The following is a 16,330-nucleotide window of genomic DNA, read 5'->3' as shown; positions in this document are numbered from 1 at the left end:
CAAGATATTCTTGTAAATATCCTGAATTTTTCACTCGAATATCTTTATATAAGGGAAATGTTTATAATTGCGAAGAGCTTTTGGAGAAAAACAACAAAACCGATGATCGTGTAGTGCTACCAATGTTACGTCCTTCCAATGTTGGTCATTTTCCCTGCTTTTTCTCATGGTTTTTGTTACTCAGACACCGTCCTAATGCTCCTCTCTGAGCCGTAACACCCGACCAATGGCTGATGTCTCGATTCCAGACCTGTTAACTATGGGCTAGATATTCTCAGGGCTGAAGTGGCCGTCATAGGGATGGGCGCTCACTGTACCCTGCTGCTGGAAACTGCTGCTCTCCATCATCTCACCAGATGCTCGTTCTGAAGTCCAGACTGTTAAAGTGTGCTCTATATGAGTGTGTGAGGGTTGAGAGGAGAGCATTAGAGGTGTTCCTGATCTGATGGCGCCATCTAGAACGTGAAGAAGGGTTTGTGTTGTGTTCCATGTCTTTTCATTTCACTCTGGTGGAGCATAAGGTTTGGTTGTTCAGTTGAGACGTGTTGGATATGTATGTGTTGATGGTGTATAAAGAGGGTTACGGATCCAGATTGGGAGGGGAGAATGGAGAAAGTTTTGTGGTCCAAGTCTGTTCAAACCTGCCTGTTCTGATTAAAAAAGGCACTTATTAACTTTATTTGTGGTGTTTTTTCTTTTTTGTAAATTTGAAAAAAAAATGTGCTCCAGGAGTATGGAATATTGGATTTATGATGGCACATTGCTCAGATATTGTGAGGTTTACAAAACAAATGTTACTGATAATACAGATAAATTGCTTTGTGATTTGTTTTTGTATATTAAGTAGGATGAATAATCATAAAGCAGATCTGTAAACTATTTTTGGAATTATACTTAATGTATTCGACACCTGGCATAGCCTATTAATAAATAATATTAGTGTTATAGATTTGAATTAAATTAACATATTAAGCGTATTTTCACCTGCTACCGGTCTCTTTTTGCATTTCAGTGAATTTATGAATTAATAAAACAGACATGGTTCAAGGCATCAGACAGTGTTCAAATCCCTCAGAAAGGACTTTCATGTATTGCCAGCGATGTCATGCATGAGGATAATTAAATTATTAATTATTTTTTACTTTATTAATGAATATGGTAGCAGTAGTTCGTGAGCAACTTCTTTTTGTGTCATGGTCTCCTGAAAGCATCAAATGTGTTCAAAAGCATTTGTTCATAAATTGTACATTGAAATGTAATATTTGAATTATTATAACAACAATTAGCTTTAGGATTTCTGTTTTTTCTTATATGAACTTGATGAATATTAATGAAGCCAAACTATTTAAATTGATTCTTTAACAATATAAGTAAAACGGTATGTTATGTTATATATTATATTATACTAGCTGTGGAAAAACTACATTTCCCATGATGCTCTCTGCCAGTATCCAGTGACGCGTTTGCTCGCAGACGGAAGGCTAGTGCTGTACACAAGCAACTTCATAATTCATTCACCACAGGGATGCAATGTAAGTTGCGATTCATTATTGATATTCATTGTCGTGTTTTGTATTGCATAGGTCAGTTTAATGGTTCAAAAAGCAAGAATTTGAGATGGCTAACTAGTCGATGATTAACTTAGATTTTTGTAGACTTAATTTATGTTTACACTCATCATGTGTTATGAGATTGAATGACAGTACAGTACAGCATCATTATCTGAGCTCATCTTGGTACATACTGTTGTTAATGTATCGTTATTTTTTGTATCTGACATTAGTTTTCACTTACCCTTACATTAGTGTTTTTTTCAGTTGTTTATAAACATATTAATGGCTAAAATCTCATTTCACTGTGTTGAGCACAAACTGTGCCAGAATAATATGCAATCAACATGTATGTACATGCTTGCATTTTTGAGAAAATTATGTTTATGCATGATTAATAAAAATATATCTATATTAAGTCACTGAAGTAAGGCCAGAAAATTCATACAAAACATATACTCACAAAACTTTTAAGTATTGGATGTTATAGACTAGAAAGTTTGCTGTTAAAAGATGTGAAAACCATTCTGCTTATTCACATAAAACAATATAGTGATTTAACTTTTGTAAGACACTTTTTGTTGTCCATATGTGAGGGAGTGTCAATGGCCATGTGCTTCACACCTGGGCGCATATATATATATATATATATATATATATATATATATATATATATATATATATATATATATATAAAGATATCTATATAAAGATCCAACCCCCTAATGGGGCTCTCAAGGTGGAAATGAGGAAGAATGTTAGGAGATTTAAAAAACATGTTATTTGTAATTTATTTAAGTAAATAGTACACATCAAAATATAAATAATGAGTGTCAGAGGCTTATTGTTGAGCACATTGTTGCACATCCTTGTGTCATTTTTGGAAAGAGTTCCTCTGAAGCTGATGAACATCATGTGTCCTGTCTTTCACCATGCATTGCTTTAAAACACACAGAACTAGTAAAGCAGCCACATTCCTATAAGAAAAAGTTAATTATTGTTAGCATATATTGTGCAGAGTACAATACCAGTAGCACACATAGGCAAATAATACAAATACTAACATATGGCTACTTAAAATAATAATCACCAACCACCATATAACAATAGTATTAATAAAACTGTGCTCAGTCTGCCCCAAAACCAGGGTCACTGCACATTTACTATAGTGAGCCATGCTACATTTTCCCAAGGAAAAAATGAAACAAAATACTCACTCGTCAGAAACGATGTGCTCCGCTGGATGCTTCACAATGTTCATTTTCAGGATCACGACCTTTATTTCAAAGTGAAAGTTTTTTTACTCTGTATAGGATGATCCAAACACGCAGACAAATCAATAAACATGACAATGAACGCTTTGTTTACCATTGTTTGGGGGCGTTGACCCTAACATAGCCTATGACTTGTGTTCTGCGGGAGGGCGTGATCTTTAGAGATAATGAGCCGAGACTGGAGAAAATATACCTGTCTTTACTTTCATGCTTATTACAAAATGTTCTCAGTTTGTCGATGCGTTCACTTTAAACTGTTTCCTTATAATAGACTTCTATGGAGGAGGAAGCGCTTAACGTGATATTATTCACTTTATATGATGAATAAGAGCTTGTTCTTTTGACAGTAGAAAGTATTTATCATAAGTAAAATTTGACAGAAGTTTGGTTTTCCCCGGTCGTTGTTAAGGTACGTTAAGCCACGTTAAGCTGTTTCCTTATAATGGACTTCTATGGGGGAGAAAGCGCTTAACATGAAATGATTCACTTTATCTGTGGAATAACAGCTCGTTCTTTTGACAGTAGTTAGTGTTTATTACAAGTAAGGTTTGACAGAAATTTGGGCTTCCCTGATCGATGTTTAAATATGTTAAGCCACGTTAAGCATGTTACTGTCATTCTGTACAATACATCTATCCTTTGATTCAATAAAATCAATAAGGAACAATGGGTTAAGTATTATTACCGCTATTTCTTATCATTATTTTATTGTTTATATTATATTATTTTTCTAATATTGTCCTTTATTATTTTAATGACTGTATATTTTGTCTTAATTCTTTATATATATATATATATATATATATATAATTTAAATTAAGACATCTTTAGGAATTTTTAAGAAATGTTACTTTCAGAATGGAAAAGTAGAAGCTGAAAGACGGTTGTTGCAGCCATGGCTTCTGAACTCCATGAAGCAATTTTTATGGCCAAGCAAGAGCGACACAAGAATCTTTTCCTGAACTACAGAAACCTCAATAATTTCCCTGTGGAGCTCCTCAAAGATGAAGGGATGCAGTTCCTGGAGCGTCTCTTCATGAAGAGAAACTCCCTCACAACACTTGTAAGATCTCTGTCCCAGTTCTGTTAGTCTTCATTTTAGCTTTGAAATGAAATATTATAAATATATTTTGCATCCTAATACTGTTTTCCTCCTGTCAGCCAGAGAACCTGGCTCAGAAACTTCCCAACCTGATAGAATTGTGAGTATTAATCTTTTTGGTGTTTTAACAACGCTGTGTTAGTTGTCAGTGTGTTGCACAACTGTAATATTACTGTTGTCCAATAGAGGTCCCTCAATCTTTGGGACGGTTTCTTACCCATCCATAAACAATATCTATATGATGTAAATTGGTAAATATTCTGAGTTTGGTAAAATATAATTATTTGGGCTACATTTGTACTACACCTGATGAAAAACAAGATTATGAAACAGTCCTGCAATCTATTTTTCATTTCATTTAGGTACCTGCACTCAAACAATATTGTGATAATTCCTCAAGGTAATGTTATCTCATGATTATACAGTATATAGCGATATTTCAGTGTCAGGCACATTATGCATTACATGAGACATAATGTTGTTTTCCAGCAATTGGCAATCTAGTGAAGCTGCAGTCACTGGACCTGAGTGGCAACGCTCTTCAGGTCATCTGTCCAGAGATCGGTCAGCTGCGCTCATTACGACATCTGCGATTGGCCAACAATCAACTGAAATTCCTCCCGCAAGGTGATTCGCAAACATTTATCTGCATTAATCCAAAAAAACTGAGAATGTTTGAGCTGTTGCTACTGATTATAGTGATTATCCATTCTGATATGCACAGCAAAGCCTAATAATAAACAAGCAAAAAAAGATTTGCTGTATATTTGCTTTTATTGCTTTACCATGCTTATTAAAAATAATATTTCAGATTGAATACAAATAATTACACGCTACATGCGGCAATTAAAACAGAAAATAATTTAGCTGTATCATGCATTTATAAACCGGATATATTCCAAACGCTGAAGGAACTGTGTGGTTCGAGCTGAATTTTATTTGCAGATGATTGTGAAAAATGAGAGTGGTGCTGCTTTCCTGCAACAGTGTAATTAATAATGTTTCTAGTTAAACAGCCCATTTAATTCATAGACATTATCTGTAACATTTTTTTCCCTCTGTGTAATTAAACAGCTTTAACTGCATCAAATAATATCTCACTCAAAAGCCGAGTATGAGGAAACTGCATGAGCAGAAGCTTTTAAATCTTCAGTTATTAAACTTCATTCAGTGAAGAAACTTTGATTTAAGAGTAAAACTTCATTAAGAGACTGTGGGGAAATGTTTAAGCTCTTTGACACTCTCTTTGCTTCTTTTGTTCTATATCAGTCTTTTTATTGCTCTTTTCCATTTTAATTGGGCAGTGTTTCATCTAAAGCCAAGACTGTTCATGGCTTTAATTTATCATATGTGAGTTATTCCAAACTAAGTGTTTTACATTTAATTGTTCCAGCAGTTTGAAACATATTTAACCAGTGACATGCATTGCACACGTGAGAAGGTGTGATTTCTTATTTTTTTTGCATTAACACAGTTTTGGTTCCTTTTCAGTGTCACATAAATCACCAGCTCCTGTTTTTGCCAGCAGAGGGCATAAAGTGACTCCCAAGGGGTTATATTATCCTGCTTTTACCTGACTGAAACTTTAACAGAAATGTATATGTGCTTGTATTGGTAGAGCTGGGAGATCTCCGAGAGCTGGAGACTCTGGACGTGTCCATGAACCTCCTGAGGACTCTTCCGGAGCGTCTGCACCAGTGTCTGTCCCTGCAGTGCCTGACGGCAGACCGCAACCTGCTGCACTGCCTTCCTCGCCAGCTCTGTCTGCTGCCCGACCTCAATGAGCTCTCCATGGCCGCCAACTGCCTGATATCACTGCCACTGGGTGAGAAGATATGACAGTGCTGTCAAGAAAGAACGTAATCTTTATATTTATACAAAAGGTCAAGATTTTGCAGGTCAGTTTTTATATGTATGTTTGTTTGTTTTTTTTGTTCAACAAGAATTCATGAAGTTGAAAGACATTTATTAAATGCATAAAATAATATTTCAAATAAATGCTGTTCTTTTTTAACTTTCTATTCATCAAAGAATTGTGAAAAAATATTCAAAATTGGTAATGAAATATGAAATGTTTCTTGAGCAGCAAATCAGCATATTAAAGTGATTTCTGAAGGATCATGTGACACTGAAGACTGGAGTAATGATGCTGAAAATTCACCTTTGCATCATGGGAATAAATTCCGTTGGTCTTAGTGCACGATGTAACTACAGAAGAGTCAATCGTTAAATAGGAAAATTATCTAAACTCTTTGGTCATTTTTCATGACCTAATGCTATGTCCTGCAGAGTTTAGCTCCAACTTGCCTCAACACACCTGCATGGAAGCTTCTAGTATGCCTAGTAAGAGCTTGATTAGCTGCTTCAGGTGGGTTTTAATTAGGGTTGGAGCTAAACTCTGCAGGACACTGGCCCTCCAGGACCGAGTTTGGACATCCCTGGTCTAATCAGATTCAATGATCTATGCTAAGCTAAGCTAAAAGTGCTACCGCCAGACCCGGAGATCGGCCGAATGGATTCAAAAATGGTAAAACTCAACTGTTTAACTCTAGGGGAGTTGTAAAATGTGCCTATTTCCAAAAAAAAGTGGAGTGTTCCTTTAAAATATATTCAAATATTAAAAAAAGTTAAATTATTTTAAAAATATCTACTGTATTTTTCATAAACTAAATGCAGCCTGAGCATAGGAAACTTGTTTTTAAAACCATTTTTAAAAAATGCTACTGTTGTACTGATCCCAAACTTTTGAAGGGATCCATAGAAGTTCTGTGAAACCATATGATGGCTTTTTGTGAGGAACAGACCAAAAAGCTCCAGTTTTCTGTTCCTCGTTTTAGACGTCTTGGAATATATTGCACAAATACCAGGTGAATTATTTGACGTTGTTGCTGATATACTGATGTTTTATATTTCTGGCAGATCTGGGACGCTCCATGGAGCTGCAGTTTGTCTTTGTGGACAACAACACTCATCTGAAGGGACTTCCGTCGTATCTTTATAACAAAGTGATCGGCTGCAGTGGGTGAGTGAGTGAGTTTGTTGTTGTAGTGAAATTCCAAAATTGACGTTTAAAAAAATTACTATAAAGTAGAGCTGGTGATCCATTAAAAAAACAAATTAATAAATTGCACATATTTCTGTGATTAATAATCATGATTAATCACATTTAGCATTTTAATTGTGTAATCATAAGTATATATTCACCTGAATCTCCAAATTAATGTGCAAGCAACATAAAGAAGTGATCGTATTAACATTGTTTTAATCATTTATGAACAATTACAGAACATATGATGACAATATGATAATATAAAATATGATAACAACAAGTTTATTTAAATTGACAGAAATTAACATTATTTTTCCCAGCTCATTCATAGGCCAGACATAATTAAAGAAGTAAATTATTAAGTGGAAGAGAATTCGATTTAATTTTATTTGAATTTATGTGACATTATGGCCAGAATAAATCTGAAATAAATTGAATATATACACAATAATGAATCAGCATGCAACAAAGTGGAGCTTATTGAGATTCATGTGAGTGACCGGACAAACAGTGCCATAGAAACTAGTGGAAAATGTGTGTAGACTCTTCGGTCAGACTTTCCATCCATCTCAAAGTAAACAACATTGATTTTTTTTTCACACATGTAACCCTGTAAGCAGAGCTCACTCTCCCAAGACAGACCACAAAACTTTTGACTGTCTTTTAAAGATTTGCTATAGTAAATCTCCCAACTAGTTCTGTAAACTGTAAACTTGACTTATTTACTGCTTTCGCTGCATATTTTCCCAAGAGAGATTCTCAGATCCCACAGATTCTGGGTGGAAAAATGCAAGACTTTCCGACATTATAAGTCAATTACAAAAGTATCACAGTTGCTGATTTGGCAATATATACAGCTTTTAATGGTAGTTTCCTTGCTTTTTTAACATGCCTGTGTTCACTTGATGTAATTTATCTGTTTGCATGCACAGATGTGGTCTAGCTGTGCAGATGTCTGACATGAAACAGCTCTGTCTGACGCTGGGAGATGTGACTGTCCCTCTGCCCTCTGATGTGAAGGCCATCGGCTCCGAGACTGACCGCGTGTTGCCTCTGGAGGAGCTGGCGTGCAGAGTCCTACATGCGGCCCACAACTGGACCAGTAAAGGTAAGAGTTGCAAACAAACCCACAACAAAGCATCCTTCACATTCACCAGCCTAAATGTTCTCATGTTCTCCTGTCTTGTATGCAGATGTGAGGCTCCCGATGCCGTTCCTGTTGCCTAAGAATCTGCTGGATGTGGTCCGGTGGCCTCTGGGTCACTGTCACCGCTGCAGTCAGCCCATGTTCACCATCGTCTACCCTAAACTGTTTCCTCTCAGAGAGACCGCACTCGCAGGAGTGCACAAGAGGTACTGATGCAAAATTCCCTTTTGTTTCCTGTTTGTCACTCTGCATTTAAAATGTTTATATTCAACACTTCATTTTATTTTATTTGTTTAATTTTTATTTTTATCCACTTATAATAGTAGTTTCTTACACACAAAATAGTTGAAATTCAGTTTATTTACCATTTTCCATCCTCTTTCTGATGCTTTAAGCATCACCTTAGACTTGAATTTAATTATAGCATCTGTTTTAAGCAAAGATCAAGGGAATGTCATATTTTCTATCATACACTACCATTCAAAAGTTTGAAGTCAGTAAGATTTTGTAAAGAAACGAATACTTTTATTCAGCAACGATGCGTTAAATTGATCAAAAGTGACAGTAAATACATTTATGATGTTATTTTTGATTTATGATGTGCTTCTTTTGAAATTTCTATTCAAAGAATGCCAAAAATAAATGTCACCGTTTCTACAAAAATATTAAGCAGCACAGTGGTTTTCAACATTAATAATCACCCAATTTTGAAGGATCATGTGACACTGAAAACTGGAGTAACGATGCTGAAAATTCAGCTTTGCATCACAGAAATAAAATACATGTTAAAATATATTAAAATAGAAAACAGTTATTTTAACCGTTTTATTTTAAATTGTAATAACATTTCAAAATATTGTTGATCAAATATAATGTACATCCAGCCTTGTTGAGCAATAAGAGACTTCTTTTAAAAAATATATTACTTGAATGGTAGAGCATGTCCCCACATTCAAGTTTTCTTACATTCAGAAAAATTGTCTCCTGCTTTCTGTCTCTTCTCATTCTCTCTCTCTATCTCTCTCTCTCTCTCATGCTGTTTTCTCTGACCCCTGTCACTTCCTCTATCTCCTCATCTTCCTGTGCGTTTGATTGGTTGAAATGAGCAGCGCTTGCTCCGCTGCCCGTCATGTTCCATCTGTAATGCAACGCTGTGGTTTTGGTATCAACATCCAGCAGCGTAACCCAATCATCCTGCTCGACTGCTGCTCTCAGCTACTTCACGTGCATTAAGAGATCTAATCCACTCGCCAATTACCTCCTACCTTGAGTGTTCGGCTGATGTTTGGAGACGAGCGGTGCTCGGTTCACGTGTATGAGTGAGCGAGAGAAAGCCTATTTGTTTAAGGGAATTCTGTTCCTTTTGCTTCTTTCACTCCTGTAATACTCTCCGTTTTCAGTCTCAGGTCGTATGTGTGTGTGTGTTTTATGAACTCATACCAGGAAACCCTCGCTGTTTCAATAGCAATTCTTCGACCAGCCTTGTGAAAGCATGTATGTTGTGGAAGGAACATGACCTCCCTTATATACGCACACATTAGCATGCATATATATTATAATTTCAGGTTTGAAAGCTTGTTCCCTGTGAGATAGTTTAACTTAAGCTAACCATACCAAAAATGTACATTAGGTTGCTTTGACCACTTGCCATTTTGATACTCCATTATTTGTTTTTTTGGTGAGTTATATCACTATTGTTCTTACTTAGTCTTACATTTTAAAAAAAAATCCCTAAACCTAAATGTAGTGTGGCTTGTTGACGAGAGGCGTGCTTGTACTTTTTCAAAGATATTTGGCTTATAATTTTTGCCTGGCATAAACAGGTGCAAAAATGAATGGTAAATCAATATATGACCCTGGAGCACAAAACCAGTCTTAAGTCACTGGGGTATATTTGTAGCAATAGCCAAAAATACATTGTATGGGTCAAAATTATCGATTTTTCTTTTATGCCAAAAATCATTAGGATATTAAATAAAGATCATGTTCCATGAAGATATTTTGTAAATTTCTTACTGTAAATATATCAAAACTTCATTTTTGATTAGTAATATGCATTGCTATGAACTTCATTTGGACAACTTTAAAGGCGATTTTCTCAATATTTAGATTTTTTTTACCCTCAGATTCCAGATTTTCAAATAGTTGTATCTCGGCAAAATATTGTCTGATCCTAACAAACCATACATCAATGAAAAGATTATTTATTCAGCTTTCAGATGATGTATAAAAATTGACACATAAGACTCGTTTTGTGGTCCGGGGTCACATATATATCGCCATGGCCAATATATTGGCTGCTATTTGTAATTTTTTTTAATTTTCAGCAATTAGCATTTGTTGTAATTTACAAATATAAAGAATTTCTTTATAATGTGATTGATTACCGAATCAAGATGTTTCTATCTAAAGTATAAATCTTATAAAAATACAATTGTTCATTGTTAGTTCATGTTAGACATGTATAAGATGTTAATATATATTCAACCTTATATCAGCCACCAGCAAATATTGACAAAACCTGTATCGCTGACCACTATCAAAAATCTCATAAACTTGCAATGAAGAAAGGATCTGAGCCATATCTAGAGACCAGAGCCCGTATTCCTAAAGATTCTAAGAATCCCTTTAGAGAGCTCCTAATTTAGCTTAAACATTTATAACTAGGAGTCTTAGCTTAAAAGTGATTCAGGACCAATCTGACAGCAACTCTGAGCGAGGAAAAGACAAAAACGTTTATCTTAGTGAGGAGGCGGGGCTGACCCCGTTGCTAGCTATGACACAGTCTTTTGAAGACTGTGATTGGTTTGTTGTCCAAGAAGGAAATAAAAGAGCACTTTTAATAGTAGGGTTTATTATAAGCCTTCACTTCTAATTTTTCCTGTTTTACCGTGCTCTCTCTCTCTCTCTCTCTCTCTCTCTCTCACACACACACACACACACACACACACACACACACACACACACACACACACACATTATATACTGTATGTAAATATATTCTTTATTTTTTTATTTACCATGCTGTCATACTTAACATATTTTATAGGAAATGAACAGCGACATAAGTGCTGTAACAGACCCAAATCATCACTGCTGCATAGGTGCATTTTTCCAGTTGCCAAATATGTTAATGTAGTGATTATGTCCATTTCTGGCGCTATGGTATTTCTGCGTAGTGTTGGAGATGTTAGCATGTCTTTAATAAGATCGGTCACAAACATGATCCCTGCATGATCTAATGTGTAGCGTCTTATTAACTCACTGTCATGCATTGTGTGCAACACATTTCTTCTCCCTCTTCATGTTTCGTCCATTTTCTCAGCTTCTAAAGAAACTCTTAAGCCCCTTAAAAGTTCTTGTCCGTACTCCTAACATTTTTGGACCTTAAGACCTCTTTTAAGGGTTAAGATGCTTTCTGAATTACTTTTTTTCTTTACTAGGATCTTTTCTTTAATTTTAAGAGGAAACACCCACATTTCAGATTTTTCTTAGAATTATGTTACTAGGAGCAACTCTCAGCACTAAGATTTTTCATGAATACGGGCCCAGAATATCATCAGCAGGGGTTGCATCCAAAGTTTTGCTTTTTTAAAAGTGTTTTTCTAAAAAAAAAAAAAAAAAATTCTTGGTTTTTGCATTTTGGTTACCACACATACTTATGTTACACTTCAGATAATACAGCTTGATTAATTGCATTAAATTTTCTGCAAAGATATTTTGAAAGTTCATTTCAAGAGTTTTCCTTCAGATTTTATGAAGGTCAAACTCAAAAACTGCATAAAAATGTTTGGAAATATACTTGAAATAGTTACAGTGGTGTGAAAAAGTGTTGGCCCCCTTCCTGATTTTTTATTTTTTTGCATGTTTGTCACACTTTAATGTTTCAGATCATCAAACAAATTTAAATATTAATCAAAGATAACACAAGTAGACACAACAAGTAGTTTTTAAATGAAGGGTTTTTTTATGAAGGGAAAACAAAATCCAAACCCACATGGTCCTGTGTGAAAAAGTGCTTGCCCCCTAAACCTAATAACTGGTTGGGCCACCCTTAGCAGCAACAACTGCAATCAAGCGTTTGCGATAACTTGCAATGAGTCTGTTACAGCGCTGTGGAGGAATTTTGGCCCACTCATCTTGGCAGAATTGTTGTAATTCAGCCACATTGGAGGGTTTTGAGCATGAACTGCCTTTTTAAGGTCATGCCACAGCATCTCAATAGGATTCAGGTCAGGACTTTGACTAGGCCACTCCAAAGTCTTCATTTTGTTTTTCTTCAGCCATTCAGAGGTGGATTTTCTGGTGTGTTTTGGATCATTGTCCTGCTGCAGAACCCAAGTTCGCTTCAGCTTGAGGTCACGTACAGATGGCCGGACATTGTCCTTCAGGATTTTTTGGTAGACAGCTGAATTCATGGTTCCATTTATCACAGAAAGTCTTCCAGGTCCTGAAGCAGCAAAACAGCCCCAGACCATCACACTACCACCACCATATTTTACTGTTGGTATGATGCTCTTTTTCTGAAATGCTGTGTTACTTTTACGCCAGATGTAATGGGACACACACCTTCCAAAAAAATTAAACTTTTGTCTCGTCAGTCCACAGAGTATTTTCCCAAAAGTCTTGGGGCTCATCAAGATGTTTTCTGGCAAAACTGAGACTAGCCTTTATGTTCTTTTTGCTCGGCAGCGGTTTCCGTAAAAACTGCATGTTGTGTTTACTTGTGTTATCTTTTATTAATATTTAAATTTGTTTGATGATCTGAAACATTAAAGTGTGACAAACATGCAAAAAAATAAAAAAAATCAGGAAGGGGGCCAACACTTTTTCACACCACTATATGTAGATATTATTCTTGCTCTTTGTATTTCTCACACAGAACCACTGTGAGTTTTGTAGCCTACTGCTGCTCTAGCCATTGTCTGAGGGCGTTTGACCTGCAGGGCTGATGTCTCACATACGCTAACCTCACATCTGCTCATGGTGCTTTCATCTTCACGACGGACTTGAAGAATATCACCAGAGACTTTATGAAGAACTGATGCCTGTCTGAGCTTCTGAGACAGCCCACTGTCTTGAAGATCTTCATAGCAGTCATTACAGCATGTCCTCCTTCTTCTGTGTGTAGCAGCATCTTGAAAAACGTAACATTTATTCTGTGTTTTAAAGACTACCAACTTGATATACTTAAACCTGACGAGTTTTAGGTGAGAAATGGATGCTTTTGTTTCCAATTGAAAGTAAAATAGAATTGTTTTTCGAGATCCCTTTACTCAAAATATTACTGACATGTCATGTTCAGATTCATATCTCACTTCTGTTTTTAACCGTGACACAATACTTAACTTTAAAAGTGGCTTTTTAAAGATAAATGTGTTTCATTTCAGTCTGAGGCTTAAGCGTTTGTACGCTGTTGGAATTGACCACCACTCATTAGCTCTTTTCAAAGAAAATCATGTGTGTTGTTGTATGTTATGCTATAAAGTGCCAACTGACTTTTATGAAAAACATGCAATTTATTGTATTGAAGGCAGCTTCAAGGGATTGTTCTATTTCTTGTGTGAGATAATATTTTCAAAAGACTAAGCCATGTGAATTGTGGAGCTACTACACTACATGTGTCAGTCAGTGTGCATCTGTCAGTTTTGCTGCAGTAAACCGTCTCTGTTCAGTATTTAGAATATTCTCTGTCTCTTTAATTAGATGTGAGCAAGAGGATGACTTTCTTAAAGGAATAGTTCACCCAAAACTGATAATTGCCTTATGATTTACTCACCCACAAGCTAGGTGTAGACTAGGTGTATATGACTTTCTTCTGTCAGACAAATACAATCAGTGTTACATTATAAAGCTATGAAGATCCAGGAATATTTTTAATGGCACTGAATGAGTGTTGAGATTTTGAAGCAAAATAAAGTGCATCCATCCATCATAAAAATACTCCACACAGCTCCAGGGGGTTAGTAAATGCCTTCTGAAGCAAAGCGATGTGTTTGTGCAAGAAAAATATCTATATAAACTGTAATCTCTAGCGTACGACAGTTAGCGGAAGCTAGAGATTACGGTTTATAAAGTTTTAAATATGGATATTTTTCTTAACGCATCACTTCGCTTCAGAAGGCCTTTATGTGGAGTACTTTTTATGATGGATGGATGCACTTTATTTTGCTTCTCAACCACCTTTCACTGCCATTGTAAAGCTTGGAAGAGCCAGCACATTTTTTAATACTCCGATTGCATTCGTCTTAAAGAAGAAAGTCATATGCCCTTGTTGGAATGTTTGGCAATAATAACAATGTTTAAACACTCTTGTGTTATTTCTTATTTCAGATGTGTGCTTAAGTTCAATTTAATTCATATTGAGCCATATTGAATTGTGAATGTAACTGTGTTTATATTGTGAAGCTGCGTTTGATGCATCAAATACACAGAATCATAACATCTCTAAGTGAGTGTGCTGATTTTCATAGCATTGGCAAAAAATAAGACAACTGATGTTTTAAAGAAAACCAAAGCCGTCTTTGATACTAGGTGAGGTTGGTCAGAGCTGTCATATAGTAGTAAGGCTTTTATATGGCATTTATCTTTACACAGAATTTAGAGACACTTTAACTACTTACAGACACTTAGGAACAATATTGCTTGTGATATTTTTTTTTTATGTATATCATCTGAAAATGTTCAGGCAACAGAGTTCAATCCGCTCTGTGTATCTGAGAATTGAAATACGATCTTTAATGGTTTATTGACTGTATTTTACCCTTCCACTGCTTCTTCCAGTGAAGAAACACTGGCATTCAGTCCTGTTTAGTAAATAAAGATTTAATAAGATCTTACTGTTTGAAAATTGCAGACTGGAATCAGATATTCACTTCATACTATTCAGCTCTGACTTTACTGAAAGTGTAACATTCAGGCCTCTTCTGTTTAGATATCTCATAAATCACACTGAATGAAACATTGTGTATTGCAATATTTTACTGTCTCTGACAATATACGTGTCCCTGGACCACAAAACCAGTCATAAGGGCCAATTTTTAAAAATTTAGATTTCTACATCACCTGAAAGCTGAATAAATAAGCTTTCATATAGTATTTCATAAGTATGGTTTGTTAGGATATGACAATATTTGTCTGAGATACAACTATTTGAAAATCTGGAATCTGAGGGTGTGAAAAAAATATTGAGAAAATCGTCTTTAAAGTTGTCCAAATGAAGTTCTTAATGCATACTACTAATCAAACATTAAGTTTTGAACATGATCGTTAATTAATGTCCTAATGATTTTTGGAATAAAAGAAAAATCTATAATTCTGACCCATACAATGTATTTTTGGCTATTGCTACAAATATACCCCAGCGACTTAAGACTGAGCGACTTAGATAGAAATGGTCAGATGATAGATAGATAGATAGATAGATAGATAGATAGATAGATAGATAGATAGATAGATAGATAGATAGATAGATAGATAGATAGACCTATGATTGATAGATAGATAGATAGATAGATAGATAGATAGATAGATAGATAGATAGATAGATAGATAGATAGATAGATAGATAGATAGATAGATAGATAGATAGATAGATAGATCGACCGATGATAGATAGATAGATAGATAGATTGATAGATAGATAGACCTATGATAGATAGATAGATAGATAGATAGATAGATAGATAGATAGATAGATAGATAGATAGATAGATAGATAGATAGATAGATAGATAGATAGATAGATCGACCGATGATAGATAGATAGATAGATAGATAGATAGATAGATAGATAGATAGATAGATAGATAGATAGATAGATAGACTGATGATAGATAGATAGACTGATGATAGATAGATAGATAGATAGATAGATAGATAGATAGATAGATAGATAGATAGTGTGTGTGTGTGTGTGTGTGTGTGTGTGTGTGTGTGTGTGTGTGTGTGTGTGTGTGTGTGTGTGCGTGCATGTTTATGTGGTTTATGAGGACACAAATTTGTATAATGACATGAGTATGACAGAGGTATTACAATATGAAGGTGGTTTATGAGGACACTGCCTATGTCCCCGTAATTGAAAAGGCTTAAAAAACATACTAAATGGTGTTTTTTTGAAAATCTAAAAATGCACAAAGTCTCCTGTGAGGGCTACGTTTAGGTGTAGGGTTGGTGTAGGGCAATAGCACACACAGTTTGTTCAGTATA

At 35.3% G+C, this 16,330-nt stretch overlaps 1 protein-coding gene across 1 annotated transcript; it reads left to right on the top strand.

Annotated features, from left to right (window-relative positions):
• The first annotated feature begins 1,446 nt into the window (after nucleotides 1-1,446).
• On the top strand, nucleotides 1,447-15,417 carry LOC306880592 (leucine-rich repeat-containing protein 28-like). The gene is made up of 10 exons (XM_079434207.1): nucleotides 1,447-1,532; nucleotides 3,682-3,887; nucleotides 3,986-4,026; nucleotides 4,289-4,326; nucleotides 4,416-4,553; nucleotides 5,545-5,751; nucleotides 6,846-6,948; nucleotides 7,908-8,083; nucleotides 8,169-8,328; nucleotides 13,005-15,417. The coding sequence occupies exons 2-10, from the start codon at nucleotides 3,720-3,722 to the stop codon at nucleotides 13,072-13,074; spliced, it is 1,101 nt and encodes a 366-aa protein (XP_079290333.1). The 5' UTR covers nucleotides 1,447-1,532; nucleotides 3,682-3,719; the 3' UTR covers nucleotides 13,075-15,417.
• The last annotated feature ends 913 nt before the right edge of the window (nucleotides 15,418-16,330 follow it).

Source organism: Barbus barbus (genome assembly GCF_936440315.1).
Source record: "Barbus barbus genome assembly, chromosome: 2".
Lineage (NCBI taxonomy): Eukaryota > Metazoa > Chordata > Actinopteri > Cypriniformes > Cyprinidae > Barbus > Barbus barbus.
Note: the sequence above shows the minus strand (reverse complement) of the source record. Positions and strands in the feature narration are given on the sequence as shown.

What these genes read in the sequence shown, in the direction of transcription:
- LOC306880592 (XM_079434207.1), top strand. Translation starts at nt 3,720, where the DNA reads ATGGCTTCTGAACTCCATGAAGCAATTTTTATGGCCAAGCAAGAGCGA. An exon ending in GAAACTCCCTCACAACACTT is followed by an intron (nt 3,888 to 3,985) that starts GTAAGATCTCTG and finishes TCCTCCTGTCAG; the next exon opens with CCAGAGAACCTGGCTCAGAA. An exon ending in ACTGAAATTCCTCCCGCAAG is followed by an intron (nt 4,554 to 5,544) that starts GTGATTCGCAAA and finishes TTGTATTGGTAG; the next exon opens with AGCTGGGAGATCTCCGAGAG.